The sequence below is a fragment of the Sparassis crispa genome (assembly GCF_003851025.1).
Source record: "Sparassis crispa DNA, contig_000003F, whole genome shotgun sequence".
In the NCBI taxonomy this organism is placed as follows: domain Eukaryota; kingdom Fungi; phylum Basidiomycota; class Agaricomycetes; order Polyporales; family Sparassidaceae; genus Sparassis; species Sparassis crispa.
Genome location: NW_020939750.1, coordinates 1,931,244 through 1,958,515, shown reverse-complemented (window position 1 = coordinate 1,958,515; position 27,272 = coordinate 1,931,244). Strand labels below are relative to the sequence as shown.

Genomic DNA, 27,272 nt, shown 5'->3' with positions numbered 1-27,272 from the left:
TCGCATTCTACAAATCGAGGTAGGGTTACATCAGGATATCACGACGTACTCTGCGTCGAATCATACGCTCTAGTCCGAATCGGAATCCATGAGATCCATGAGATCCGCAAGCTCGCGCTCTTCCTCTTCTGACATCCGGACCGTAGCGGACATTTTCTTCTCTTCCGCAGGCTTGGGCGGCGGAGGATGCAATAATTCTACACGACAACAGCGTATCAGCCACCGATCCCTGCGCGATCGCAGGACACCCACCGCTGAGCTTCCACCTGCGGATCGTCCCGTCCAAGCTCGCGCTCACGATCCACGGCTCGACGCGCACCCGCCCGCCTTCGACGGCCGCGGGGATCCTGCGCATCCAGAGCTGCAGCGCGGTGACGTCGTGCCAATGCCCGTCGACCGTGCCGAGGAGCTCGGGCTCGTCCAGCTCAGAGACGTCGTACGCGCGCAGGGCGTCGCCCGCGCCGGTGATGAGGTACGGCTCGGCGAGGGGCGTGAGCGCGAGCGGGAGGAGCGCCTTGACCGCGGTCGGGTGCGCGATGGGCGGGATGCGCGGCTGCGAGCCGGGCGAGGGCGGGTACAGCCGCACCTGGACGGTGTCATCCGAGGACGCTGGCGCGCGAACGGTCAGCTTGGTGAGCGGGGGCCTGCGGAGAGGGAGGGGGGGAACGTGCCTGTCCACAGCTGCCCGCTGCCGTACACCATCGCGTTGATCCGCGTACGGTGGTGGTCCAGGCTGTCCTGCAGTGTGCTGCGCCACCGCGGCGGGACGCCGCCGCCGCTGTCGTCGTCGTCCTCCCGCGTAAGGTCCCAGACGTTGATGATGCCCATGGTGTCGGCGGTGTAGAGCACGGCGGTACTGTCTGTGACCGCGCGTGCGTCGAGCGCCTCGACGGGGCGGGTGTGTGACGATATGGAGCCGACGGAGGGCAGGGGCTTCCCTTCTTGGATCGCAGAAAGGTCCCTGGGAGGTGGATCAATAGGGCGAGTGATAGAATAGACGTGGATGCGCACCATAGTCGCACCACGAAGTCGGACCCCCCGGAGACGAGGAGGCGAAGGGCGGGGATCACGAGGAGGACCTTGACAAAGTCGGTGTGCGCGTTCGTGGACGAGATCAGGGCTTTGGTCTGATGCGATGTGTCAAGTGGCGTCGTCTTCAGGAGGAGAGAATACAGACCCGCACGTCCCACAGTTTGATGGTCTGGCGGGCTGGATCAGTAGGCGAATACAGGGACATGAGGATTTGCTGGTCACTTTATCCCAAGAGCCTGTGATGAGGATATCGCCCGCGCCCGAGCCCTGCACCTTGTCGAAGAATGCGAGACATGTCACAGGCGCTGTGTGTCCGCGGAAAACCTGGAGAGACTTTCCGGTCTACATCGCACAGAAGTAGTCAGAGGGTAAGCGGCGAACGGTGTGGCGCGAGTGAGTACCTCGAGATCGAGCTTTCTGACGAGATGGTCGTTCTCCGCAATCCACGCGTTGTCTCCTCTGACCTGGAGGGCGAGGGCCTTTCCAGGGATCTCGAGGGGGGAGCCAAGGTTTTTCGTGCTCACCGCCTTCCGTCTCCGCAACTGGAATCGCGAGGCGTGGTGAGCAGAGCACGGCGTCCGGGCTGGTGAGCAGATATGGGACACGTACATCCTCGCGTATGAGTTCGACCTCTGCGCGTATGAACTGCGGCGGGTTCGTCGACAGCGTGGCTACGGGTATCATTTCTCAGTGACCCCGGCGGGTGATGGGCAAGAAGAAGAGCGACGAAAATGGTCTTCGACTTGCCCGATCTGGTCGCGACGCGTTCTCAGATCACGTGCACATGTGTGCTTAGTGCTCCTCAGTGCAAGTTCTGTCTTCACGCCGCAACAATGAGTCGTCTGGCTTCGTTCAAAGGACCGTCCACACCCACCTCCTCTCCCGTGCAAGCCAGACAACCCGTCACACCCATCTCCCCCTCCAGGCTCTCCGAATCCACTTACCACCGCAAGCTCAGGTCCCTTCTGCAGGAGCTCCGTGCAGTTACCGAGACCTGGGATGACATCGTCCTTGTCGACGGCCTCAAGGCCGCCAAGACTCTCGTCGACGCGAGGACAGAGCTCGAGTACGTCGTACAAGTCTCTCCCACCGATCGGTGAATGCGACTGAAGACCTTTTGCTAGCAACGATCTAGCCGTTCTCCCTGCGGGGACACGGCCAGCCTATCGAATCGTACAGCCTAAGCTCGAGCTGATGGAGGGCCGGATAGCAGATCTCGACGCTGTCATAGTGAAGCTCGTACGTCATTTCTCATCTCTCTGCCTCCGGTTCCTGACCCGAATGGCGTAGAAAAAGCAGTTTGCCAAGATGAACAACCTAGTGGACAGCATTGAAGCAATACTATTCGAGGCCCACAAGGTCAAGGGCTGGGAATGGGTGCAAGACCCGCTATGGGTGACCTGGTCACTTGAGAAATTTGGTATGCCGTCTCCGGTATGCTATCCTAAGCCCGCTATAACCGAGATACACAGTCTCTTCCGTTCCCGAAATTCTCATCCCATACCATCGTTCACTAGAGATGCACATCGAGCTTGTCGACACACTGCGGAGCCACGATGTCACCTTCGAAGCGTCTCGATACGCAATCGCCCAATGGGTCGTTCAGCCCCACCTAGAAGAAGGCAGCTGGGACGCGCAATGGGAAGACCTCTGTGCAGCCGAGATAGACCGATGGAACAGCAGATAATACAACCAAAAAGCACAGCAGCAAGATGAGAGCATAACAATACAACAGCCTACAAGTCTTCCTCGTCCGAGATGTGGATCTCCTCGTCGTTTGCCTGTGCCTCCGCAGGCTGCTCCTCTGTCTCCGCCTCCTCCTGCCGTCGCACGTTAGTGCTCGCTGAGACGAACGCGGGGCCCTTGGCTCCACCCGCTTGCCGCTCTGCAGCAGCCATCGCATCCGCAGGTGCCGCCGCACCGCCGTCCAGCACCTTCCCCGTGCCCTCCTTGACCGCCATCTGCGCAGCGATATACGACGCCTCCGTGTTGAACTGCGCCTGCACGCTGCGCTTGATGCGCAGCATCTCGCGGAACGTGTCCTCGGACCCCGTCTCGATCTCGAAGCTGTTCCACTCCGTCCAGAACTTGGGCAGCACGCGCGGGTCGCAGAACTGCGATGCGTGCGCGTAGATCGCGCGCGCGCGGTCGATCTCGCCCAGCTTGCGCTCCATCGCAGCGAAGCGCAGGCACATCTCCGCCGTCTGCTTGTCCGGCAGGATCTCGAGCGCGCGCTCGTAGATTGGCCGTGTCGCGGGCAGGCCGTAGTTCGCCGTAGCCTTCGCAATGTAGATCGTGAAGAGCTGCGAGGCGCGGTCAGTTACACGATCCGTCGTAGCTTCATAGGAATAGACCACTTGCCTCAAACTTGTCCTCGTCGACGACGACTTGAGTCGCGCGGTCGTAGGTGGACATCGCCCGTTTGGCCAGTCCGTGGTCTTCTTCGAACTGAGCGTACAACAAGAATATAGGTTTGCATGATTTGGGAGGACATTTGTCCAAGGCTTGCTCGAACAGGTCTCGCGACCGCTCCACTTTTGTGCCACCCTGTATAAATATATGAGCGTTTAGAGGCTGAGCCGATCTTCAGTGCCCACTCACATATCGCTTGATGAACTTCGCCAGGTAGATGTTCCAGATCTCGAAGGAGACTGGGAAGGTGAACAGTTCCGTGCCGCGCTCGTACACCTGCGGAGCCATCGTCAGCCAACCGGGAAGCCCAAACAAAGCATAGTACAAGACATGCCTTGAAGCTTTCCTCGTAGTATTGGTTCTCCTCCAGGAAAGCGGCGTAGTTGACGACGACCTGCGCGTTCGCTATGCGCAGTTCAAGGATCTTGTCATACACGGCTTTTGTCGATTCGACTGTGCCCAAGGACTCTTCAAGGTCGACGTAGAATGACCACAGCTTCAGCGACTTGAAGAGACGAGCTTGGACTGGTAATGACTGAATGGGTATTAGTATTGCGGGGAATGTGCACACGCGTCCTGTTGTACTTACGTGGTCGTGATAACTGATTTTGACGTTCTTGGGTATGACGGCCGCGCGCTGCATGACCCTTATCGCTTCGTCATAGTTTCTGAAAGGCGTAGTCAGTGTCGATCCTGACTACACACCAGTGTTCCAAGGATGAAACTTACTCGTGGCGGACCTCCATCTCCGCCCACTCGCACCATATCTCCGCCAGATCATCTACGTTCTTGAAGTTCACCTTCGTGGCCTTCTCAAGGACCTTGCGGGCGCTGTCCAGGTCATACTCCGCTTCACCCGTAGTTCCACCCTCCTCGTAGAACTTGGCAAAATTGATGAATAGCCGGTGGAAATTGGCGGTAGCTTTGCGGGGGCCGACGGTCGAGAGTGCCTTCGTATATGTCTCCGCCACCTGGGGAGGCATGGTCAGCTACCGGTTCTGCAGAACGAAAAGAGGACTGAACCTTCTCGTCGTCTTCGCCCCACAACGCGGCGCGTTTCTCCCACTCTTGCACATCGTTTGGGTTTCTCCTGAGTAGCACGTCGTTGACTAAGAACGGTCTTCGGTCCATGAGCTCCTCGAACTCCTTCATCCTGGCGTCCAACTCCGCTTCCGTCTCCTTGACGTCCTCCTCGTCCTCGTCTTCGTCTGGGTTGGCCAAGCTCTCCATCATAGCGCTGATCAGACTCTCAGAGAACTCGGCGTACGCGTCGAATATCTGCGTGAAGTCCTTGATGGTAAGCACGGACGAGATGCCATTCTCGAACGTCATCTTTGCGCGGTCGAACTCTCCCCGTTTGATCCAATACGTCGCAAGACCGGTCCACAGCCTCCCCGCCTGGTCTTTGTACACGTCCAGGCCGTCCTTCTGGACAATGCGCTCGACGTTGAGCTTGCGCAAATTCGTGGGATCCTCGTCTTCGTCGTAGGGCGGGAGCACCTTCTTGCCATCTGCAGAGACGGCGAGGGCCAGTCCGGCAAAGCGTATGAGCTGGCCGTCGACTGATACGGGCTCCGCAGGCTGCTCCGTCGCAGCCGCACGCTCCTCCTCCGCTGTCGCGTCGCTTGCATGGGACTTGACGGTATCGTCCACGTCCATGCCCACGTCCTCCGCGTGCTGCTCCACCACGTCGAGCCACTCCCCCAGGAGCTGGTATGGGCTCTTGCCCTCGGGGCTCGTGTACTCGCCCCGCGCGGCCTTGCGCGCCAGGGAGAGCAGCAGTTTCGCGGCCTCGAGCGGGCGCGGGTCCACGCTGTTCTCGGAGAGCAGGAGCGCCGTGTAGCGCTCGGTGATGCTCGGGTCGACAGCGAGGTAACGGCGGTAGATGGCGACGGTCGTCGCGCCGCCTTTGTCTTCGGCCCAGAGGAGGTAGCGGGCCCAGATGCGTGAATGGAGGGAAGGGGGGAGGGTGCGGAGCGCGCGGTCGTACGTGCGGCGTGCATGGGTGTTTGAGACGATCGGGGGACAGAAGGGGTGGTTGAATATCGAGAGGTATAGAAGCCATAGGCGAGGCAGCTAAATCCGCGATGGCAGGGAGTCAGACTGGCGGGAAAAGACCGATTTTTTGGGAGACGTACTTTTGGCAACCACATAAGAGCGCGTTCGAATGTTGCGATTAGGGCCTTCCACTCCTCCCAGCCAACGATACCGTCCAAGCCTCCCTCCCACTGCTCCATATCCTCTCTTGCGTCTTCGAGCGCCTCTCTCATCTCCGGGAATTTCTTCCGGCCTCCAGCCCGCTTCTTGACCACGAGCTTGCCCAGGACGAACGACATGCGGGTTTGGAGATATGATTTCCATAGCTTGAACGAGCCGGGGAACTGGATGAGCGCGGCTTCGTACAGGTAGGTCAGACGCTGGAGCGACTGGCGCGCGGTGGGCGATGCGAGCGGTCCAAGCAGAACAGCCACCACGGGCTCCAAGTCGATGGGACCCTCGGCCTTTTGGAGCGCGGAGGACGCTTCTTTCGTGTTTTGTATCGCCGCCCACCAGTGTCTGAAAGAGGACGGGTTCCGGAGGATGTCTTCCTCTCGGACGATGTCCTTCGTGGGGATGAGGTCCGGGTGTGTTGTTGGCTTCGGAACTGGGAAAGTCAAAGGAAAGGTGGACGTTAGAGACTCCAGGGACGGCATCTTAGCAGCGATATCTTGTAATAGACAGCCAGGGATCGCGATCGAGAGCAATGAAAATGCTCCTGGAGCCCACCGAAGTGAGGGGGACAACAACGCGGTGCATGCACGTGACCATGCAATACTATGTAGCCTTCGGGCGTCAATTACCGTCGTCCGCGGCGAAGTGAGAGGCTATGGTCAGTATCTCTCTCGCAATTCAGACGTTGCTCAGCTAGCTCAGCGATGTGATAGCATGGTGTGAAACGCGTACGCTACTCTCAGGAGGCTTTACAGGCCAAAGAACAACGGGAACGAGCGAAGCTCAAAGAGTACCTCGTTCTGACCGACGAAGTACTGACAAAGGTGTGTCAGGACATTGCAGGGCATCTTCCAAGATCTAACGCCATGCACGCAGAAGAAGAACAGCGACTGGAGCAGAAATGCTTTTGATTTGACTACGCGTTTGTTACACGTCTGTCCCGAATTCTACACGGTCTGGAATTACAGGCGCAATATATTACTTTATGGCATCTTCCCCAACAGGTAGGACGCTTGCATTGGAGGAACCTCTACTATACTGACCTGTGAATCTGTGGTCGCACAGCTCTCCGACAGACGTTAATGTGATCTTGTCTGATGATCTATCCCTCACGACTTCCTTCCTGAAGCAGCACCCCAAGGTTTACTGGATCTGGAATCATCGCCGTTGGTGTCTTGAGAGAGTCCCTGAATGTCCCTCGGAAGCTGACCCAGATGGTTGGAGAAAGAGTTATTGGAGTAAGGAGCTGTTTGTTGTCGAGAAGATGCTTGACGTTGATGCCCGTAACTGTAGGTCACGTACAGTGACTTCACCATCTGAGCACCCATTTCTGAACTGTCTTCGCAGTTCACGCATGGAACTACCGTCGTTACGTGCTAAGCAGCATGCCGGTTAAGCGACCGGAGCAGACCGAGTTGGCGTATACAACTCGCAAGATCGAATCAAACTTCTCCAATTTCAGTGCTTGGCACCAGCGTTCCAAAGTGCTCTCTCTGCTCTGGGACGCTGGTAAACTAGACCCCAAGAAGTCGAGAGAATATGGTGAGTTGTTATTGCATCCGTAGTGAATTTTACCTCGGTGTTTATTCTCTTTGTGTGTGCTTAGAATTTGACCTCGTCAAGAATGCGATGTATACCGACCCAGAAGATCAAAGCGTGTGGATATATCATAGATGGCTGATCGGTAACGGTGCGCGCGTTGTCTCATTCGATTCACGCTTGATGTGTTCAAGCAAAAACTCTTAGGCGATGACTATGAGATTCTATGCCGAGAGATCGCTTCCATCCAAGAGTTATTAGACGAACAACCTGACAGTAAATGTGAGGAGCGAGCTTCTATTGGAAAATCTGGAATTCACGTCGGTTCATTTCCATTTAGGGTGCATGGAGTCTCTGGTTTTTTACAAGTGGCTTGTATTGCAAAATCATAGGCCTCGATTGAACGAGACGGAGCAAAACACGCTCCTCGCAGAATGTCTCAGCTATCTGTCGCAATTACAAATTCTTGACACGAATAGGCGGCAGAGATATATTGATCTATGTGAGTGATGTCTTGTTCTCATCAGTGGACGATATCGAGTGACACTCTGTAGCCGCAGAGTTGAGGAACACTTCCGGGGAGTGTCGGGGAAGTTGACTTAGATGACAAGACGTTCTCACATGTACTATGGACAGACTCTCATGACAACTAATATTCTCCTCATTGCTGCGGCCCTCGAGTATTCACGTCAGCCATTACTACTGATGTATTATCGCAGTGCCCAAGTTGAATCGACAGATCACGACGCCCTGACCAACTTATCGTGACGACAAATACACCCATAAAATCTTGCTCGCCGGACGATCATGCGCATTACAATGACATGCGTTTGTGAGATGCCTAGGACAAACGGCTCCCACACAGACAGCTGCTCTCCATCCCCTGGCGTAACAGCAGAGTCGAAGATGATAGACACCTCAGTTTGCACCTCCGACGGTACGAACAAGTGTTAATGCTGTACAATGCAGTGATCAATGGTGAGTCTTATCCAAAGCTCGCTGCTTTGTCGAGTGATTTTCTCTGGCTGGACGAAGCTTCGGGTATCAGAAGCTGTCCGGAACTTTTATGTGCGGGGACTACGCGGTACATGTCTGTTGCTTCTGTTCTGGCACAAGTCGTCCGACACTTTCCACCCGGCACCCATGATTCTTAATAGTGGCGCACCGCGTGCCCATCAGGATCATGTAGACATTGTCCCGTGTCCTTGGTGTGCGTATCGCTCGGGGTACAGTATAGCATTTACTGCCGACCGCCGCCGATGATTCCATCCCATGACCCACCATGCCGTAGGGTATGGATTCGAGGTTGCCGTGTCGGAAGGCGCGAACTGGCGCCAGGTACTGTCTCGGAAATGCTCACTCCACTCACAGGGACCGCCCTCCCTCAGGTACGGGGGTTTCGAAGACCATCACTTATTTCTCCAGCATATCGTATTGGCCTTCAAGATAGTGTGAACTTGGCGCACAAGTAACCTGACATGGGCCTCTCGCAGAAGGTGTCGTCGCTAAAATCTTGTTTCGCTGTTTTAACGGGCGCCGCGCCACGCTTACTGTTGAACAAGTCCCGACTGATCGCACAACAGCTTCGGCTTCTTTAATTCATTCGTTCTGTGCGCCCTTTCGGGAGTGCTTGATAATGTGAGTCCCGTTGCTCAGTATCTGTGCCAAAGGTTTCGAGAGTGTCTTCCGAATCTGTCTTCGCCCCTCGTCGATGATTTACTTGGGTTGAACCTCCAGGATTACGTCGCATATCGATATCTACGTTAAAAACTGTTTCAATCGCAGCAGAGCCTGGGTCAACGTCAACGTCATTCCCATGACAGTCAAAGCACAAGCTAGGGACACAATATGATTTTCTTTGAAACATTCTCATCTTTCACAGAAGACGCTAATTCTCCTCCAACGATACAACATACACATCAACCCGGGCGACGACAGTATTCCCACTTAGCGAAACGCTCAGCACTTGCACTCCCCCGGCTTGCAGGCACACCTGGATTAATTGTCAGCATCACAGCTACCCATTCTCACAAAGCATACGCACTTGTCGCCGCAGTTGCAGGACTCCTGGCCGCACGCGCCAGCAGCATTCTTGGGCACTTCAACGGTCTGGAGAACGAACGATTGCAATGAGTACGCAAGCGGATGGCGACGAGCAGCCAGTGAGTGTCGACGTACGGTGAACATTGTGTTGGATATGGACGATGTAATGGATTGTGGTAGTAGAAAGTAGGGAACTGACTCTGGCTGGATGCCTGAGCCTCGTCTTATATCGGATTCCGAGGCCTGTCGGATCTCGATCACCAGGCGCACGTGTTGCATAACACTACTTGACACGGGTGTCTGTCAGTGAGGTGGGTTACCTACCGTATGCACTTCGATTCCACTTTGCGTACCTTGGCCCCTCACAGGGCTGCTAGAAATTGACTTTGGGCTGCTTCAGACCTCACTTCTGGCTCGCATAAAGACTTGGACGCCCAACTCTCAGCTGTAGTCCTGATCTGTCTACGTACCTGGTGCTCTTTCGGTCCTTTTCATCCTTGAATACTCACCCAAAATAGTCTTCATCAGTGTGAAGTTGCGGAGCAAGTCTTCCGGGAAGTGCCAGCCGTAGTGCTCCTATTGGTGTCTGCAAAATCCCTCATCCTTCATGTGAGTCAACACACCCTGACGTCGATGCTTTCTTGACGCTTGTCTAAAGATACTATGCTTGTTCTAGTCCTTTCCGCTATCGCAGGTGTTTGTCGTATACCTGTTTTCGTACGTGCTTCCCAATGATTGCCGCTGTATACTGAAGGCAGAAGTCACGGTAGGTGTTATCGGTGATATGCAGGCTTCCATGCCCTGCTCACATGCTTTCTCACCGTAGACCATCTCCTGTCCTTAGGACTTCTCAAGTACCATCTTTTGTCAGCCTAAGCTTATTGAACCCTAAGTCTGCAGTTCTAAACTCTAGTGATGTGGAGTTGTCGAACGTACTACGTCACTTTCCTTTTCCGGTTGGATGACTTCGCTGGCTTTCGACCAGACTTCTGGTTCAACCAAGTTAAGTACATACTTATGGAGAACTTCCGTAGCCACCTGTGAGTCCGCCGTTATCGTAAAGTTGTCTTTATCCGATAATCATGTTCCTCTGTAGTACAGCCCTTCATCAACTCTTCATCATGTGGGTGGCTGGGGTTAACTGCGCGTTTGCGCTAGGCCCTTCCTGTTCACAGAATACCCCGATTGGTTCCTGAGGGCGTCTGTCAAGGTCCAATCAAAATAGCGACCTTCCGCCTACATAGTGCTCTGCAAGAAAGTTGGCAGACGGACAAATCAATTACAATTTGATTGGGACACCTTGCTAGGCCGTTGGTCTTGACTCTTCTGGCCAACACCAAAAATCGAATGGTCGCAAAAAGGCTGGGCCGATGCGGTTTACATTCAGCTCTTCGTTGCTAACATGGCGGCGCTGTCCCAACGTTTTCACATCCCGCATATTGTAAGTGAAATTTTTACTTCCTACGCAGCACTACTCATATTATAATTAAATGTTTGAAGGCTCTATCGTACACTGTCCTCAATCGGGGATGTTAGGCTTAAACGTGCCCCTGGGCGCGAGGAAGACCCTGGAAACCATATCTGTGGATGCCATAAAATCCTTGATTTTCAATATTTTTGTTCGGACATATTGCGAAAATTTTCGACTTTGTGTCCGGATTCTTGCTCGGAGAGCAAGCTCTCCCGACCCAAAAGTGAAAGTGTCCTTTTTACACAGTTGTTGTGCGCTATTTGTTTTGTGGCAATTCTGTCCGCTCTCGTCTCCGAGCAAGTTCCGCCGCCGCCTGGCGGCCTTTCGAGTTGTGAGACGGCGCCAAATTCGCCGACGTCGCGGAGCTGGCCTTGTGGACGCTGGTTTGGTGTCAGGCCTCTCAAACCCTTGGTGATATCCACATGGCGAGACGGTCCTCCTCGAATGTGCGGATTTCGGACATCGCCTATGTGACTTTTGGACGTTGAAATGTCCGGACAGCGAGATGGCCACCGTAGGGATTTTTCTTGCTATGACACTACTGCTGAGCCGAGACAAATGCTGGACCTTCTGTGACCTTCTACCCAGCTCCTTCATCTTTGGATCGGCTTGAACCGCTAGTGATAACAACCATACTGTGTTATTAAACACTTAATGCAGGGGGGGTTCGTCCGGATCTTACCTCTTCGCTCTGCCCTTCTTGGCCATGTAGTCACTGCGGAGTCCGTCTTCATGCTGCTTTCTTGAGATTGCGCGCGACTACCTCGTTCATGGATGCGTGGATCTCAACGGTGATCGCGTCCATGCATGCTATCAAGGTGTCGTGGATCAGCCAAGCGCTGCCGTTGGATCTAGGTTTTCGATTCGCTCGTCTTGCATGAGACATCACTCTACTAAGTCTAGGTGCCCTAGGCGGCCATGGGGATGGCTAAATACAGCCTCTCGCCGTCATCTCAAAACGATAAGCTGGGAACGTTGAAAAAAGATGTGCTACTTGTTATATATCTCCATGCATCACGGTGGCCATTGAAGAGCTGTCCAATGCCTTAGTCGGTCGCGGCAGCAACGCAGCATTGTACACGGAGCACAACTGTTATCAACTGCACGGAGCTGGGCTCAATGGAACAGACCTGCCCTGTTCCACGAGTCTGTTATGGGGGATCTTCGCTTGGTGGATGACGGACTGTCGCTCGGCGGCTCGTTGTACGACAGTGTAATTATCCTCCTGGGTATCAGACTGTGCATATAGGAAATAAATTTTCTCTGTCGAAGATGCGACTACTACGAATGTGCGGTCAAGGATTTTTTTTGAGCAAAGGAGCATACGAAGCACAGAGTCATGGCCGGCCTCAAGGTTCAGCGGGCTGCAGCAAGGCTGCAGGAGTAAGACATAATCGGGAGAAGCCGAGTAGCCTCGTGTTCTCAATGAGGCGCAGTCTTACTTAGCACGACATTTCTCCGAACATCGAGAGACGTATATCTCTCCTCTCTCCTCGACGGCCTCCTACCTCTATCTTAGCCTCGCCGTCTTAAGTCGCGATCACCATGGATCCTATCGCAGCCCGAGATAATGTTTTTTCTCGAGGTCCAACACCACCCCCTCAACCACAACAGCATTTCCAAGTCCCTCTCCCGCCGCTGAATCCGTCTCCCAGTCCATCTCACCGAGAGACTGTTCCTTCTACATCGACGAGCCGTCTGGACACTCTTCTCCATGGTTTGAATGCTCCATCTGTATCGCATGTCAGTCCGCAGCCGAGCAGCGCTGCGAATATCTATCCTGGTCTTCAAGAACCTGTTCAGTCTGGTCCTGCTACGCCGGCTTCTGTGAATGCCGGTTCAGTGTCTTCATCTGCATCTGCTCCGAGCAATCCCGCTGCGGACAGGCAGAATGCTTTGTTATCTCTATTGGGTGCGGTCTCCCCGCCGTCCTCTAACGCACAAATACCTCCGGCGAGCGGTCCGCCACCCCCACAGCAGATTCCTACACCTCCGGGATCTGCTCCGAGGGGTATGCCCAGTAACGAGTCGCAGGGAAAGTTACTCCTGGAGCAGTTGATGTCAGGGTGAGTATATATTTATCAATAATACTTGGCTTGCATTATCGTTGAGATGAACGTTATTGCGTTTGCACCTCATACGCCCATATCCCTTCTTCTGTGAATCTCATTTCGGTTCCCCTGTCTGACCTATGATTTCTTCAACTTTCGTGCATATAACGAGAGTAGTAGCGCGCCGAAATACAACTACCCGGAGACTCAACCCAGTGCCCCCTCTCTTCCAGCAGCAGGTCCATCTCCGCCCTACATGCGGAATAGTCCTGAAGCCCCATTGCATCACGATATCCCCTACTATGGCGAAAGCCCGTACCCTTCACACGAACCACCTCGGGACTCATTGGAACTTCAAGTGCCTCCATCCCAACAGCGTGCCCCTTCACCAGCACGCAGGTCTATGTTTGACTTCGTGTCGCCATTTGACGCGCTTGCGACTACGTCGACGTCTGCGAAGCGCAAGCCAGCCCCGACGCAGCCGACGAACCTTTCTTCTGGCAGCGTCGAAGACAACGCATGGACCCCCGCCATCATGGACCCTAAACGCAAGTCCGTTGAAAACCTGATGGACCAACTTACGAGGGGACAGGCTGCCCCGGTTGCTCCTCCACAACTTTATAACGCTCCTTACGATCCGTACGCCCCTAGCGAGGATACTAGCCCGCAGGTTGAGCCTGTCCAGCAAGCGAGAATGTCTCGTCCCCTACCACCTCAACCCCCTCAACCCTCCTCTTCTCCGCGTGGGTCTCCACCTAAGCCTCAAAATCAGAGGCAGCAACGTAGATCTACGGAGTCTCCTATCGGACCTGCACCTGCCACGCAAGGTCCGTTCGCACCTGGAGCTATTCCGCGGGATAAGGAAGGTCCTTCCAACGCCGCGCAGCCTTATAGGACAACGGGTCCGGAATCTAGAGGTAGAGGTGGACCGAAGGGTAAAAACGTTAGCCCAAGGTTGGTGGATTACTGGTCGATACTGAGTTTCCGCACTAATCGGTTTTCTCACTCCAGTTCTCAACCTCAGAGTATTGTCTTTGATGTTTCTCAACCTCTTGACGAGATTCAAGCGCCTCCCGATGCCGTGAAATCAACAGCCATCGCCTTGGTCAAGGTGGACTCTACCTTCTTGCCTGGAACGACTATCGGAGCAACTCATTGGGTTGCATACGCGATGACAAAAGGTACGAACGGGCGTATTGAGAGTTGAAATTCGACTCTGACATAGCCTCATTCAGGTCGTGTTCGTGTGATTTCGCGATCCAGTGGAGATCGCACGTTAATGCAATTGCCACAACTATTCCCTCCTTCTACATCGGTCACCGATATGTCTGTTCATGGTAATCGACTGGCCGGAGTCACGTCGGATGGAGGATTTGTTGTTTGGGAGTTGCCGGAGATTATCACTGACGACGTGCCGTATGTGCCTCATTCTCTGTTATTTGTTTCGTTACATAAGCTGACTTGGCGATGTAGTGGCAAGGTCATGCTTTGTGTCCTCCCCACTGCTGACGGCGATGCGCTTCACGCTGTTAAGTGGCATCCTCAGCGACCAGATCTGGTGGCCGTAGCGTCAGACACTGATGTCTACCTTATCAACATTGCAGACGCTGCTCACATATTTGGTGGTGAACCGATCCCGCAATCAGAATTGCACCGCGTAGGCCAGATTTTCTCCGTGCCTTCCGTACGTCGTGTTCTCCTACGTTCTAGGCCGATACTGACATGCTTTCTCAGTCAATTGTTGCGATTGATTTCGACGTTCCGCGGTCGGCACTGGCTACCATCTCCGAAGACTCTATTCTGACGATGTGGAATATCAACGACAAGCTGCCTTTCTGGTCCCACAAGGTTCGCGGCGACGACGTCCCCTCTTCGCTCACCTTTGTTGAAGGAGGCGTTGTTGTTGGTCGCAAGAACGGTACTGTTTTCCAGCTGCTAGCTGTCATGGGTAGGAACGTTCTCTCCACCGTGAAGTTCATCAACAGCGGCCAAGACGACCCGGACATGTTCGGCCATGCCAGTTACGACTCGAGGATCCAGACGCTGTGGATCGCGAACAACAGGCGAGACAGTATGATTGCGTTCAAAATTAACTTCGATATGCCCACACCGTCTCCTGGAAGTGAAGAGCTTGGCCGAGGAGCATACTTTGAGCAGGCTGTTGAGTTCTGCGGGCCCAAACCCACAATCCACTTCGTCATACTGACAGCTGATGCCGATCCCACTGGTGAGGAAGCTCATGCTGCGTGTGTCGCTGCGAAAGTTCCTCCGGGAGACTTAGCCCTCGTCGCGTTCTCTGTCCATTCGACTGGCGTAGACCAGGTACTCATTCGGAAGGAGTGGTACACTTCAGCTCTAGCCTCAGCTTCTGCGAGGTTCCCCGCTTTTGCGTCTCAGCAGCCTCAGGCAAGCGAACCCAAGCCTCAGAGGCAGCCGCCACCGCCGCAGGTTGCGCCGGGTGCCATCAACCAACCCCCTCCTCCTTCCATCACGCTTGCTGTTCCTCTGCCAAGACTGAAAACCCCTCCTTCCGAAGAAGTAGAAGGTGAGGGCAGTCGTGACGAAGGAGGGCGTTTCCAGGAGAACAAGGGCAGGAATGCGAAGGGGAAGAATGTTGGATGGAAAGATAACGACACCACCAAGGACAAGGACAGGGACAAGGATGGTAAGAATCGTGGGGATGCTGCCGTCATCAATGAGTCTCCTCTTGGTGTTGCGCTATCGAAGGAGATCAGAAAAGTTGAGGAAAGTCTGCACACCCGCATCGGTCGCCTGATCGGAAAGGAGTTGGACAAACAACGTAAGTTTCCTACTGTTGTGACTGTTGGCATCGCATCTGATGCGCGTCATTTCAGACCAACGGCTGGAGGATGCTCGTGCCAACGAGCAAGCGGCGGACTTCGTTCGGCAGGAGAAGATTTTGAAACTTATCTCCACTGAGCTGACGAAGAACACGACACGCGTCGTCGAGATGGCAGTGAGGACGGAAGTGCAGAACTCTGTCTTACCCTCCCTTGAGAATATCACCAAAAACGAGGTGAAGGCTGCGTTGAGCAACCAAATTGCGAAGGGCCTCTCAGACTCCATGAATCAGGTACGTGCAAAAAAAGTACGTGATTATATAATTTGCTCACGACCATCATAGAGCCTCCCCAGTGAGGTAGAGCGCATGCTTCTTCGGCCCGAAGTATCCTCTCACATTGCACGAACTGTCTCTTCTGCTGTCACCCCGATCGTTGAGAGACACGTGAAGGATTCAATCACTAAGACCCTTATTCCCGCGTACACACAGCAGTCTTCGACGATGCATCAAGAGCTGTCCCGAGAGATCCACACGGAGATCTTGAACTTGAAGAAAGAGGTGATCACCTGGCAGAGTGAAGCTCTTAGGGGGCAAGAGGTGCGTTACCTACCAGACTCGCCTTTCACATACTGACCGAACGATGTAGTCACTGATTCGAGATATGGAGCAATCAGTGCGAATGCTGTCGGACCAAGTGAAGTTCCTCACCATAAATGTGACTTCTCCCGTTGGCCATCCGATGCAAGCTCGAAGCTCTCCTGGTCCTTCTGCTAACGCACAGTACGCCCCTCAGGGAAGCCTATCCCAGCTGCTGCGACACCCGACATTACCTCCTGCACCTCAGCACCAGGGCGGATACCCTCCCTCTCATGGTTCATTCCAGCAGCAACAGGGGCAACCACAGCAGCAGCAGCAGCAGCAGCAGGTACCTCCGATGATGGCAGGGCCGATGCCGGGACCTTGGGCTGGTGCTAGCATTGCAGCGCCGCAAGCATCTCATCCCACTGCGCCTCCACCACTCCCTCCGCACGCGCAACAGATCATGCGTTCGACTCCTCCAGCACAGTCTGAAGAGTGGGATGACACCTACCTCGCGGTTCTGGGCACTCAGGACATCCGACAGCTCCGCGAGCTGCTTGCGCGGTCCAACCCGGATGTCATTATGCCATTGAACGGTCCAAGCCCTCTTTCTCAAGCAGTGGTACTCACTCTCGTTCATAGGGTACGTCGTGGTTGAGATATATTCTAGAGGCCTTTCTCACCTTTTTCTGTAGCTCTCTTCCGTTATTGGCGAAACGTCTCCTCTTGATGAGGTCTTCAAGGTATCTATGTGGTGGCTGCAGCGGGCAGCATCCGTCCTCAACACTTCCGTAAGTGTAAATCATGATGCATGTTGTGCGAACGTGCATTTTGATGTGACTTTATTTACAGGACCCGCTCATTTCTCCTTATGTCGCGAGAGTGTTGCCCAGTGTCCAGCAGTTGCTGAATACGACCAAGCAGCGTCTCAACATTCTCCCTGGCGGACCGATAGAGGCGACGCGCGCGATCTCGGATATCCAGGATATCCTCAGTCGCAAGCCTATGTAACATGCATGGTTCTCCTCCCGTTGTATGTGTCCCCGCTGGTGCTGTCGGGCTCTGTTCTCCGTTGCGGTCATGTACATGCATATGAACTAAGGTACATGTATTTTCTTGACTGTTCGCTCTACGGTTGTGATTGTGATGCACGCTTTTACTCTTGACAAATTCTTGAAAATGCAGAATGCTTTGCCATGATCGTTCGAGCTGGGTAGCCGAGCTGGCTGTCTCTTGGACGTCTCCTTCGCTTTGATAATTGACCGTTACGTCGTAATACCAAAAAATCCTGTAGCTAGGCCTGCAGTATTATGATGACTTCTATGACTTTCACGAATTAACGATATTTTTTTTTACTTTATTGATGATCCTGAGACATGCACAGCTACCTGAACCCCGACTGCTGCGCACTAAACGATCCTTGCCGTCACGGAAACAATTGCAACAGCAAAACGATCGCCAGCCCCTTAACGTTCACCCATTTCACGACACTCCAGTCTTCTGTTAACGACCAACGACGACTACGACAATGGCTTCGAACTCCAAAGGATGGTTCAACATCGAGTCGCTGGGCGGCACGATGCCCGAGACCCAGTTCTTCGAGGGGGACTCGGCGTTCAGCTTCCTCGGGCTGACACGGACACAACGGCTGTACGGCTTTGGGGGTTGGTGAGTGCGTCGTGTTCTGCAGCCTGTGTTCGAGTGACTGAAGGTGTCTCCCTAGCGTGATAGCCGGCTTCGTTCTAAGTTTGCTGGGGAGCATTCTGCTGTTCGTAGGACAACTAAGCACCTTTGCAGGTGCGCAGGCCCTTCAATTCGGAGTGGGGCCGTTCTGACGATTTCGGTGCAGTATTGTATGCTATCGGTACGGTTATTTCGTTAGCGGGGACAGGATTCTTGCTGGGGGTGCGTTCCTCTGTCATGCCGCCCATTGTCGATGCCAAGCTGACGTTACCTGCTGTGCGATAGTTCATGAAGCAATTCCAACTCGTCAGTCTACTGATGCTAGCTTCTGTGAGGAGTGCTTGCGCTGACGCACTCGTTGGCTAGATGTTCAAACCGGTACGGGTGGTGGCGACCATTGTCTTCATCGCCTCGATAGTGCTCGTTTTCATCGGTGCTTATGTGATTCGCAGTGATGTTCGTTCCTTCCCTCCCTCACGCTTGCCACGATACTGACCGCTCGCGTTCCGACGCAGGTCCTATGCATCAGTAAGTGTCTGCGCACATCTTACCGTTGCGTCCCACTGATCCGCGACAGTCTTCGTGATCATCGAGTACCTGGCCTATCTGTGGTACACTCTCTCTTACATCCCATATGCGCGCGCGGCGGTCCTCAAGGTTTTTGGAATGTGATCCCCCAGCCCAGCTCTACCTATGACTCCATCGATGCTGCGGGATATCTCCCAGAGGCACTTGTAGCCACTCTGCTTCAATCTTCATTCCTCAGGATATCCAGAGATGTGTACGACAGAAAAGGATCGACGGCAGCCGCGGCAACATATCTTAGGACACTACTACTTGTTCATATATTTATCTCGTTTCCCGTTGTTTTCTGCTCAAACATCTAACTCTGGCTCGCAGCCGCAACTCGCTCACCGATATAAGTCAGGTTGAATCGGTAACAAGATTCCACCATCCCGCAACATCGCACAGGACGAGACACAGAAGAGAGTATGCCAGTGTATAAATGATGGTACAGTTGCAATATGGTACATACATAAATCCTTCCTTCCAAATACCCCTCCACTACAGTTAGCTGGACCTGTGATATGGTGCCCGGGATTGCAAACCTGCGGCAGCGGACAGAAGATATCGCTCACCCCGTGAACTTAGAAGGTATTTTTCTTAGTCCTTAGGATGTCCATAATATTGTTATCGGCATCTGCCCCGGTAGCCTCCCTATATGCCCACTCGTCAGTCCCAGCAGCCATCAGACAAACATGAAGACACAGACCGGATCGGAGCGCTCTGCAGGCGCATGAAGGGGTTCCACTCCTTCTCATCGCCGATGGTGGTGAGCCCGGTAGTGCTCTTGTGCTCGCGCAGGATGCCCTCAAGGCGGGCGAGCGCGGGGTTCTGCGGGTCGACGGACTTGGCGAAGGCGACATTGCCTGCAGTGTACTCGTGGCCGTTGTACACGACCGTCTGTGCGGGCAGTGTGCCGAGGTAGCTGAGTGCGGCGTGCATCTCAGCGCCGGTGCCCTCGAAGAAGCGGCCGCAGCCGGCGATGAAGAGGGTGTCGCCGGTGAAGACACCGCCAGAGTGGGACGCTCCAGAGGACGAGGTTACATAGTAGCAGATGGAATCCTGCGTGTGACAAGGCGTCGCGAGACACCTGCACAAGGTCTCCGTGAGAGGGCTGAATCAGCGGGCAACAAGGAGGGTACGTACTTGACGCTAATGGCGTCGCCGATGGTGAACTCGTCCTTGTCCTTGACGATGCTGGTCACGGCTGGCGCCTTGTGACTTCCACCATAGATGGGCACGCCGGGGAAGGTGGCGGCCTGGAATTAATATTTAAGCATCGCGAGTACCCTTGCAATGCAGCACGCGTACGAAAGCCTGCACGGGTCGATCAGACGCGACCACCAAGACACACATGAGAATCACACACCTGGTTTCCACCACTGTGGTCGTAGTGGTGGTGTGTGGTGATGCTCGCGATGATTTGCACGCCGGCCTTCTCTGCAGCGGCGCGGACCTTGGGCACATCATACGGGTCGACCGCTGCTGCCTTTCCTGAGACATCGTCGATGAGAAGGTAGGCGTAGTTGTCTTCGCGCACGGGAACGGGAACGACCTTCATGCTGGCTGGCGATGAGGATGAGAAGGGGCGGTGGGGGAGTCTGCAGATGGCGGGGCAGAGGCGGGAAAGGAGCATGGTGCGCTGAGTGAGCCCATGACGCTTCGGGAACAATTCTCCGACTTCTCCTCGGCGTATGTGGCAGCGCTTCCTGCATCTCTCTGCTCGCCTCGATGTCGGGCACGACGCTCTGCTGTCCGCGCTCGCCGTGTGTCATGATGCCCGGGGCGGCACAGTGACAGAAATCAAACACTGTACGCGAAAGATTGATTGCACCTAGATATTGGCAGGATGGGGCACACCGCCACAGGCGCTCCCTCTCTTACTATCCTTATTACGCATTGTGTTGCGTCCTCTTGAGTCGTTACCTCTGGCGGCCATTCCTGTGTGCTGGACGTTTCCTTGAATTTTTTCTATGTCAGGCGATGCGGTACGATCCACTATGAATGCCCTTTTGTTGGCGTGGTCTTCATATCGCTTGCGTTTCAGAAACCGCCTTCTCGTGGAACAACCGGGCCATGTGGTGAGTCCTCTTTTCCTACGCGTTCACCTTGCCTGACCACCACCATATGCAGTTTGGGGCGATCCAAACCCATGTTCCTCACTACCCGACACCTCTGTCCCGATCTACCAGAGCCCCCCGACAGTATCTGTTCTCACCTCTACTAGAGGCGCCACTCCTCTGACATTATCGAGTACTACGGACGTCCCGCAGCCCACGCCTTTTTCGTCGTCCAACACTGGTGGGGTCTCCTACCCATCACCGGCAAGCTCACCAAGCCCTTCTCTCGCAAGTCCATCCGCTGCCTCTAGCACTAGCACACCCTCGCCGTCTGCTAGTGCGCAACTCCCAGTCGGCTCATCTCCGACGTCTACCACTATACCCACCTCATCCATAGTTTCTTCCGCAATGTCGCTCACACCCGGACCATCTTCGGGCACGTCGTTCCCCGGGCTGTCCACAAGCGGTCCATCTTCGAACGCCTCTCCCACTGTGCATTCCAAAGTCAGCTCATCTTCAACGTTCTCCTCTAACCAGACAGGCCCCACAGCCCTCTCAGCCGCCGCGGCGACTCGGCACACAACTTCCACCGGTGCAATCGTGGGCGGAGTCGTCGGCGGCATTCTCGGGCTGCTCGTGCTCGCCGCACTGCTGCTGCTACTCCGGCGGCACTACAAAAAAATGCACACGCCAGCGTCTGCCGAGTTCATGGCCGCGGGCGTCTCGCCCCCGCCCTCAGACGACCTCGCACACTGCCCGCTCGCGCGCCAGACGTCTATCGAGAACGTCGACGAGAGCCCACCGCCGTTCACACCCGGGCGCTTCGTCGACCCGGTGTACGAGAAGATACTCGCCGCAGCGGCACTGCACGAGCAGTACCGAGCGCCCGATGCAGAGATGTACTCGGACTTTGGGCGGTATGAGAAAACGGCCTTGATTGCGTAGGGCCTGGGGCGGTGATATTGCTATGCAAATCGCAGGTGGTGCTTCCCAGGGAGGCCGTGCGGGTGGAATTTGTACGGTGCAGGATTGGGCATTCTTGGCAACCGCGTCGACGAGATGTTATCGCACAGGAGCTCTCGTATTTTGGACTTTCGTGTATATCCAGCGTAGATATTATTCTTAAGGATTCTTTTGTTAATACTAATGTATGCGGTTTGAGGGCGCAGATTCTGTAAATGTATGGATGCTTGTCGGATCTCTTCATGCAGCACTGAAGGGTTACGAAATCGACGGCACAATGAAACAATGACTTGCTTGACGGGCCCAGAGGCTTTGAACAGATAGATGACGACTTGAGACTGGTGATGAAGACATTCAAGTATCCAAGATGAATATCAATCACACACGCGCAATCATCTAGATCACAACAGAGATGGTGATTTCGAATCCCTCAGATTCATAGCCACCCCGATAACACCGAGTTGACGGTGCCTCAGTCGCTGAGGATGGCCTGCACGACATTCGCAACCCGCAGCTGTCGCAGGTCGGTATAAGTCTGACGACAGACGAAGATTGTTAACACCGGTGTGCACTACAGATCGCAAGGCACGCACCTGTCCGCAGCCAACGAATATGATCGGCTGCCCTGTAACGTAAGTCATCGACAGTGCAGCGCCGACCTGTGAATATCAAACCGTCCTCAGCAACTGCAGCGCGGCACGGACGAGAAGACGCACCTTGTCGTCCACCGTGTCCCACTTGGTCACGAGCATCCCGTCAATTCCGCGTTCTTTCGTGCCAGTGGACGATGAGAAGTCGCGTAGCGCACGGTCGAACTTCGTTAGCTGGTCAACCGCCTCGTTCCCGACGAGAGCCTCGCCGACGAAGATGATCTTGTCCGGAGTATTGGTTGCCACAAGCTACGGGAACGACGGACGAGAATCAGAGACAAGACCGGTAGATTCAAATTCAAATTCAAATTCACCTTCGCGAGTGCTCTCATCAGAGGCTGAAATTCGAGTCCAGTCAGCAATTTATTTTGGGTCAGTAAAGTAACATGGGCTCGCACCTCGTTATCTTGCATACGTCCGGCCGTATCAATGAGCACGACGTCGAAATCGTTGTCCTTCGCTAGGTACGCGGATGCGACTTAGGCCTTCGAAGCAGCATAAGATCAAAGTATCACTGACCGTATGCGATAGCCTCCTTGGCGATACCTGCGGCATCCTTACCATATCCCCTCTCATACAACTCTACCCTACCTTTGCTGTTGGTTGCGCCATTTACTCCCAACATGCTAAGGTTGCGGACATGCACTCGCAGCTGTTCCACTGCGCCACTCCTGCGAAAGGCTGTCCATTGGATTGTCAAGCCAAATGATACAGAGTAAACACCCACCGGAAGGTATCGCATGCGGCGATCAACACTCTAAGGCCGTTCTGGATAAGCCAGAAGCACACCTTCGACAAATTCGTGCTCTTGCCAACGCCGTTGACACCTACGAAAGCAATGCTGTACGGGAGCCGTTGCTGCGAAGATGGCAACGGCGAAGACAGCTTGTTCCGAATGGACAACAAGAGGTCAGTCGACGTCTTCGGGGTCAGTATACGCGTCAGGGAGGTCGACAGCGCGAGGCGGACCGCGGCGTTGGTCGCTGGAAAGACGTTCAGGACGCGTCGCACGCAGAGACACAGTGGAAGAGCCGCAGCTGCTGACTTTGGAACCCGCCCACTTTCTTGCCCACGAGGCTCTCGCCCACGCTCTCGCAGACCTTCTCCGAGATCTCCTTGGCGACGTTCTTCTTCATCAGGTGCTGCTTCATCCCGTCCAGCACCGGCTTCAGGTCCTCCTCGGTGAGCGCCTTTGAGCCCGTGAGGCGCGCGAACAGCGAGCCCAGAGCACCGAGCGACCCGGCGGAAGGTGCGGGCTTCGCGGCATGGGACTTCCCGATCACCTCCGAGATGACATCGTCTGTGCCATCGCGTTTTGTCGAGAACTCCCAGTCCTTCACCTCGTACAGCCCATCCTGGGTGCGCGTGCCCATTGAGCCCGTGTCCACGAGCGCGGACAGGTCGAGCTGGCCCGATTGGGACAGTTTGTCGATTTTCTCGTAGCTGAAGTCGAGCGAGAGCATGTCGCTCTCGCTCGGGGCTTCGTCTCCCCATTTGCGCTGTGCCTTCCCCTTGGGCTTGCGTTTCGACGGCGTGTCGGAACTATATGCTACGGTTAACCGGTTGGCATGCCCCAGCGGAGGCGAGTGTGCTTACTCAGAATTCGGGAGACTGTCCTTCCCGCTTCCTGCGTCTGCACGTCCCCCACGTCTGCCCGGCCGCCCACCGCGGCCGCGCAGTCGATTCTTGAGCGCCTGCACGTTCCGCGCAATTTGCTCTTCGTCGACGGTGTTGGGGTTCGGTTGCGAGGGAGCTGAAGTGGCAGTTAACACACGCTATTTTCTGTCATACCGCGGCGTGGGTTACTCACTCGTGCTGAGATCATCCGAGGGCGGGCTCGGCTCAATCACCGCGCGAGCTGGGTGGCTTACACGCGTCCGCCGCTCCTATTCAAATGAGTCAATGTGCATGATGGTCAAGAGGGGGGAATATTGAAACTGACCTGCGCAGCCTTGTCTTCCATTCCCCTCAGCAGCTTGTCGAAGACGGCGTCCCAATTGTTGAACGCCTGCGCGAAGTTCCATGAGGTAGCCATGCCACCAGCCCCTATAGATGGTAGTTTGGCATTGCGCACGGCATGCAGGGAGGCAACAAACGTGGCGAGGAAGGGTTCGAAGAGCTTCACGAAAAGGGTCTTGAGTGCTTCCAGGAGCTCATCAACGTACGTGAGCTGGAGGATCCGCTGGTACGCAACCTACCCATAGCGGGTTCAAGGGTCCAGCCAACTTATTTACTTCGAGACACTACTCACGACGAAAATAAGCTCAAGGTCGTTGACGAACGTCCATTTCACCGCATACCCGTCCTTCTCGTATTTGTCTTCCGCAGTACGGCCTTCCACAAGTGCCTCTCGGATAAGGGAGTTCACCGGAGATGCAGCAGACGCTGCTGTTGTGGACGCTGCGGGTGTGAATGAGCGCGACCAAAGAATAATACCGCCTGTGCTCTATTGTCAGAACGTTCGCCTATTGACGAGACACAAATTCGAACACGGCGCACCTTTGTGCGATATCGAACAATGGTCCAGCATGTCAATTGCAAGTATATGCTGTCAGGACACAATAGTAGGAAGCGGGAAGCAACTTTGAGTTGGCAGAACAGAGAGTAGAGCAACAGTGGTGCACAGCGTTGACGCGGTAGTTAATGTCACATGACGTTTAGAAGTAACTACAGGTGCCTACAACCTAAAAAGGAAATTCCCGACGGGTGTCGATCGGCCCTTCTGGTCACCCGCACGGTAAATGGGTTTTAAAAACGCTTGGGAAGGTGCACTCACGAAGCGCACCCAGCAGGACTCGGCATTTTTTGTGCTCCTGGAAGCCCACACACGTCAGCCGATGTACGTATAGCAACGCCTGCGCAGTATTCGCGTCGTGAAATTGTCGTGAAGCTTCGAAATACCTTGTACAAACATCTCAATCACTCAGAACCCGCCAACGCCAACGGAGACATTAGCAGTTGTATTGAGAATCGGTCTCTGTATCCAGACACGCGTCACGCGTCATGGCGTGCGAAGTCAATAGGGACAGTGAACTACCTCATGATTGTTCAAGCTCAACAGACAATGCGAACGGTGTACAGTGCAATTACAATACAAGAACTTTTTTCATTCAGTCGCTCCGCAAATAGCTCTCCAACTCCACGAAGCGCATCTGCGCAGCACTTCATGTGAGTACAGCTATGCGGATAGTATCGCCGCAGAATGTAGAGTGATACCGAGCGCGCTGCCTCGTCGAGGCACTCGGGAGATCAACCTCGGCCCACGTCTCGCGAGAACGCGGCCGGCGAACACGCCAAGATCTACACAAGTAGAAGGATCAGCTAAGGAAGCCGCCGCTCACGAAGCAAATTACCCACCGTGATCACATTACCCCCGTCCTACCGTGGTCTGCCCTGCCGCAAGCCGCTTGCAGGCGGTCCGCGCACCTGAACGTTGCGCGCGAGAGGATGTCGTGACCCACACTGCAGGCGAGAAAAGTCGGCGACTATCGATCGCCGCTTCGTCGGAGGGACAGAATCCTGTAAGTCAACTCCGGCATCCTCACGCTTCCGCTTCTGCGGCCGGCGAGTGTAGGGTGGGTGCGAGAGATCCTCGTCTTCGTCGGGGAGGTCTTCATACCGGAGGAAGGTAGGTGAATGGTACGGAAGTGGCACGGGCGCCACTAGAGGTGCATTGCACACAACGTGCGTAAATTCTGGGGCAGGTGATGGTTCCGAGTCTCCAGAGATGGTGGACGAATCGGACGGTGTGGGAGAGACTAACGCGTGGCAAGAGGGTCAGAGGAGAAGGGACAGCAAAAAATTCAATACTCACATCCCAAGTCTGGTACAAAATATTCCTGCGGTGGCATGGCGTCGTGGTGAAAGGGCAGGAGAAAGTCGAGTGGTGGTAGCTGCCACATAGGGAGAGCTAGCGTATCAGTACTGCTAGAGGATCTGTTGAAAAGGTAAGGATCCTGGGCGTATCGCCAAGCGAGCGGAAGCTGGTGAGCAGGGGCTTGCGCGTGAGCAAGGCATGGGAGCGCGGGACCGAAGGCATAGGGGTCAGGGTGGTCCTGTGGTCGGGACATGGTGGTGAGCGAGAGCAGGGGGCATTCAGGTGGCGAGGGGAGAGACTCACCGACTATATAGCTGGGGCGAAACAGATCGGATAAGGGATACGTGGGCGCCGTAGCTACGTCTGCGGTGTCATGTTTGCATTAGTTGGCGAGGCCGCGGCCGGAGAGGAGAAAATTGACAAATGGGACTCAGCGAGAGACTCCACAGATCAGGAGCGTGTCGCAATGGGATGACAGGCAGTGAATGGCATCGTGCTCGGCACGCTGCTGCGACGGGCAAATTCGCGGAAGATGTCGAGATGTGAGATGAGACGTCTGTGGCTGAGCCCCTTCCAGTTCCGCGCCAACTACTCCCGCCACGCGCCAGACGCCGCTCCTTCCCGGCTGCTCTGCCACTCTTTGCCACCTTCCTCCCACCATCCTTATCGTGTCCACCGTGAGTCTATCCAATATCCACCGCTGATCTCTCCTACCCGGCGATGCTTACCCGTCACATGCAGCCAACCGCGGTCAAATGCTCAGGGCCTTGGTCTCTCGCGCCCGCTGTTATTCTCAAATTGCCGTAAACGCGTCGCAACCCGCCTCTGCGCACACACAGCTTCCCTACCATGTCCCCCGCAACACTAGAGGCTCCATGCCTGTATACACCGACATCCGCAACGGTGGCACACAGCACCTCACGCTGATCCGCAACATCGAGGGAAACATCGACGTAAGGAAGTTCTCGTTTCACCTACCGTAATTCCCGCTAACCACTCTCATGCCTCTGCGCATCACATCATCAATATCAGGCGCTCGCCATGGACCTCGCACAATCTCTATTCGCGCCTGGCTCCCCCGAGGCTCTGAGACTCAAGATCCACTCCCTCAGATCAAAACACCTCGTCCTAAGTGGCGGGCGCTGGAAACCTGATGTCGTCCGATGGCTGCTATCAAAAGGATTTTGATTGACCACACTCCTGTCCCTTTTTGTGTCCTATATCCATCTTTCCTTCTGTCGCAGTTTGATGCCGAGCGGATGCTCGTGCTTCCTATGAGACCTTCCCTCGCCGGGTGAGTCGACCCATGTGCAGGAGAGATACAAATATGCCCGTGTGCGCGCACGCGTACTTGACCGCCTCACACCTCGGCATCGCGTCACACGTTACACCAT

At 54.8% G+C, this 27,272-nt stretch overlaps 11 protein-coding genes across 11 annotated transcripts; 6 read left to right on the top strand and 5 right to left on the bottom strand.

Moving 5' to 3' along the window:
• Positions 1–69: 69 nt before the first annotated feature.
• Positions 70–1,716, bottom strand: SCP_0407530 (WD40 repeat-like protein; the record flags this gene model as incomplete). Its single annotated transcript, XM_027757481.1, has 8 exons — positions 70–197; positions 253–609; positions 672–961; positions 1,012–1,127; positions 1,178–1,201; positions 1,255–1,374; positions 1,434–1,574; positions 1,642–1,716. The coding sequence occupies 8 exons, from the start codon at positions 1,714–1,716 to the stop codon at positions 70–72; spliced, it is 1,251 nt and encodes a 416-aa protein (XP_027613282.1).
• A 149-nt stretch (positions 1,717–1,865) lies between these two features.
• SCP_0407520 (hypothetical protein) lies at positions 1,866–2,719 on the top strand (the record flags this gene model as incomplete). Its single annotated transcript, XM_027757480.1, has 4 exons — positions 1,866–2,098; positions 2,157–2,271; positions 2,323–2,452; positions 2,505–2,719. The coding sequence occupies 4 exons, from the start codon at positions 1,866–1,868 to the stop codon at positions 2,717–2,719; spliced, it is 693 nt and encodes a 230-aa protein (XP_027613281.1).
• Positions 2,720–2,768: 49 nt separating this feature from the next.
• Positions 2,769–6,137, bottom strand: SCP_0407510 (Pre-mRNA-splicing factor SYF1; the record flags this gene model as incomplete). Its single annotated transcript, XM_027757479.1, has 8 exons — positions 2,769–3,335; positions 3,394–3,579; positions 3,634–3,720; positions 3,779–3,979; positions 4,034–4,112; positions 4,174–4,415; positions 4,468–5,520; positions 5,583–6,137. The coding sequence occupies 8 exons, from the start codon at positions 6,135–6,137 to the stop codon at positions 2,769–2,771; spliced, it is 2,970 nt and encodes a 989-aa protein (XP_027613280.1).
• A 173-nt stretch (positions 6,138–6,310) lies between these two features.
• Positions 6,311–7,792, top strand: SCP_0407500 (Geranylgeranyl transferase type-2 subunit alpha; the record flags this gene model as incomplete). The annotated part of the gene is made up of 9 exons (XM_027757478.1): positions 6,311–6,313; positions 6,369–6,479; positions 6,532–6,659; positions 6,721–6,944; positions 7,003–7,197; positions 7,262–7,345; positions 7,402–7,476; positions 7,535–7,696; positions 7,749–7,792. 9 exons carry the CDS (start codon positions 6,311–6,313, stop codon positions 7,790–7,792), a joined length of 1,026 nt encoding a protein of 341 aa, XP_027613279.1.
• A 4,461-nt stretch (positions 7,793–12,253) lies between these two features.
• SCP_0407490 (hypothetical protein) lies at positions 12,254–17,152 on the top strand (the record flags this gene model as incomplete). The annotated part of the gene is made up of 11 exons (XM_027757477.1): positions 12,254–12,774; positions 12,937–13,713; positions 13,771–13,940; positions 13,995–14,175; positions 14,233–14,443; positions 14,494–15,559; positions 15,615–15,853; positions 15,905–16,159; positions 16,209–16,784; positions 16,837–16,932; positions 16,994–17,152. The coding sequence occupies 11 exons, from the start codon at positions 12,254–12,256 to the stop codon at positions 17,150–17,152; spliced, it is 4,251 nt and encodes a 1,416-aa protein (XP_027613278.1).
• Positions 17,153–17,669: 517 nt separating this feature from the next.
• Positions 17,670–18,496, top strand: SCP_0407480 (predicted protein; the record flags this gene model as incomplete). Its single annotated transcript, XM_027757476.1, has 7 exons — positions 17,670–17,809; positions 17,865–17,938; positions 17,991–18,046; positions 18,110–18,130; positions 18,191–18,280; positions 18,340–18,352; positions 18,402–18,496. 7 exons carry the CDS (start codon positions 17,670–17,672, stop codon positions 18,494–18,496), a joined length of 489 nt encoding a protein of 162 aa, XP_027613277.1.
• A 476-nt stretch (positions 18,497–18,972) lies between these two features.
• SCP_0407470 (Probable hydroxyacylglutathione hydrolase) lies at positions 18,973–19,949 on the bottom strand (the record flags this gene model as incomplete). Its single annotated transcript, XM_027757475.1, has 5 exons — positions 18,973–19,042; positions 19,098–19,478; positions 19,535–19,647; positions 19,700–19,705; positions 19,758–19,949. 5 exons carry the CDS (start codon positions 19,947–19,949, stop codon positions 18,973–18,975), a joined length of 762 nt encoding a protein of 253 aa, XP_027613276.1.
• Positions 19,950–20,361: 412 nt separating this feature from the next.
• SCP_0407460 (hypothetical protein) lies at positions 20,362–21,393 on the top strand (the record flags this gene model as incomplete). The annotated part of the gene is made up of 3 exons (XM_027757474.1): positions 20,362–20,376; positions 20,436–20,469; positions 20,522–21,393. 3 exons carry the CDS (start codon positions 20,362–20,364, stop codon positions 21,391–21,393), a joined length of 921 nt encoding a protein of 306 aa, XP_027613275.1.
• A 490-nt stretch (positions 21,394–21,883) lies between these two features.
• On the bottom strand, positions 21,884–24,591 carry SCP_0407450 (Signal recognition particle receptor subunit alpha homolog; the record flags this gene model as incomplete). Its single annotated transcript, XM_027757473.1, has 13 exons — positions 21,884–21,946; positions 22,005–22,070; positions 22,128–22,310; positions 22,376–22,399; positions 22,460–22,521; positions 22,581–22,732; positions 22,789–23,044; positions 23,107–23,603; positions 23,658–23,814; positions 23,872–23,947; positions 24,004–24,255; positions 24,313–24,500; positions 24,561–24,591. 13 exons carry the CDS (start codon positions 24,589–24,591, stop codon positions 21,884–21,886), a joined length of 2,007 nt encoding a protein of 668 aa, XP_027613274.1.
• An 848-nt stretch (positions 24,592–25,439) lies between these two features.
• SCP_0407440 (predicted protein) lies at positions 25,440–25,963 on the bottom strand (the record flags this gene model as incomplete). Its single annotated transcript, XM_027757472.1, has 2 exons — positions 25,440–25,819; positions 25,876–25,963. 2 exons carry the CDS (start codon positions 25,961–25,963, stop codon positions 25,440–25,442), a joined length of 468 nt encoding a protein of 155 aa, XP_027613273.1.
• A 447-nt stretch (positions 25,964–26,410) lies between these two features.
• Positions 26,411–27,066, top strand: SCP_0407430 (54S ribosomal protein IMG2, mitochondrial; the record flags this gene model as incomplete). The annotated part of the gene is made up of 3 exons (XM_027757471.1): positions 26,411–26,555; positions 26,620–26,831; positions 26,911–27,066. The coding sequence occupies 3 exons, from the start codon at positions 26,411–26,413 to the stop codon at positions 27,064–27,066; spliced, it is 513 nt and encodes a 170-aa protein (XP_027613272.1).
• Positions 27,067–27,272: the final 206 nt, after the last annotated feature.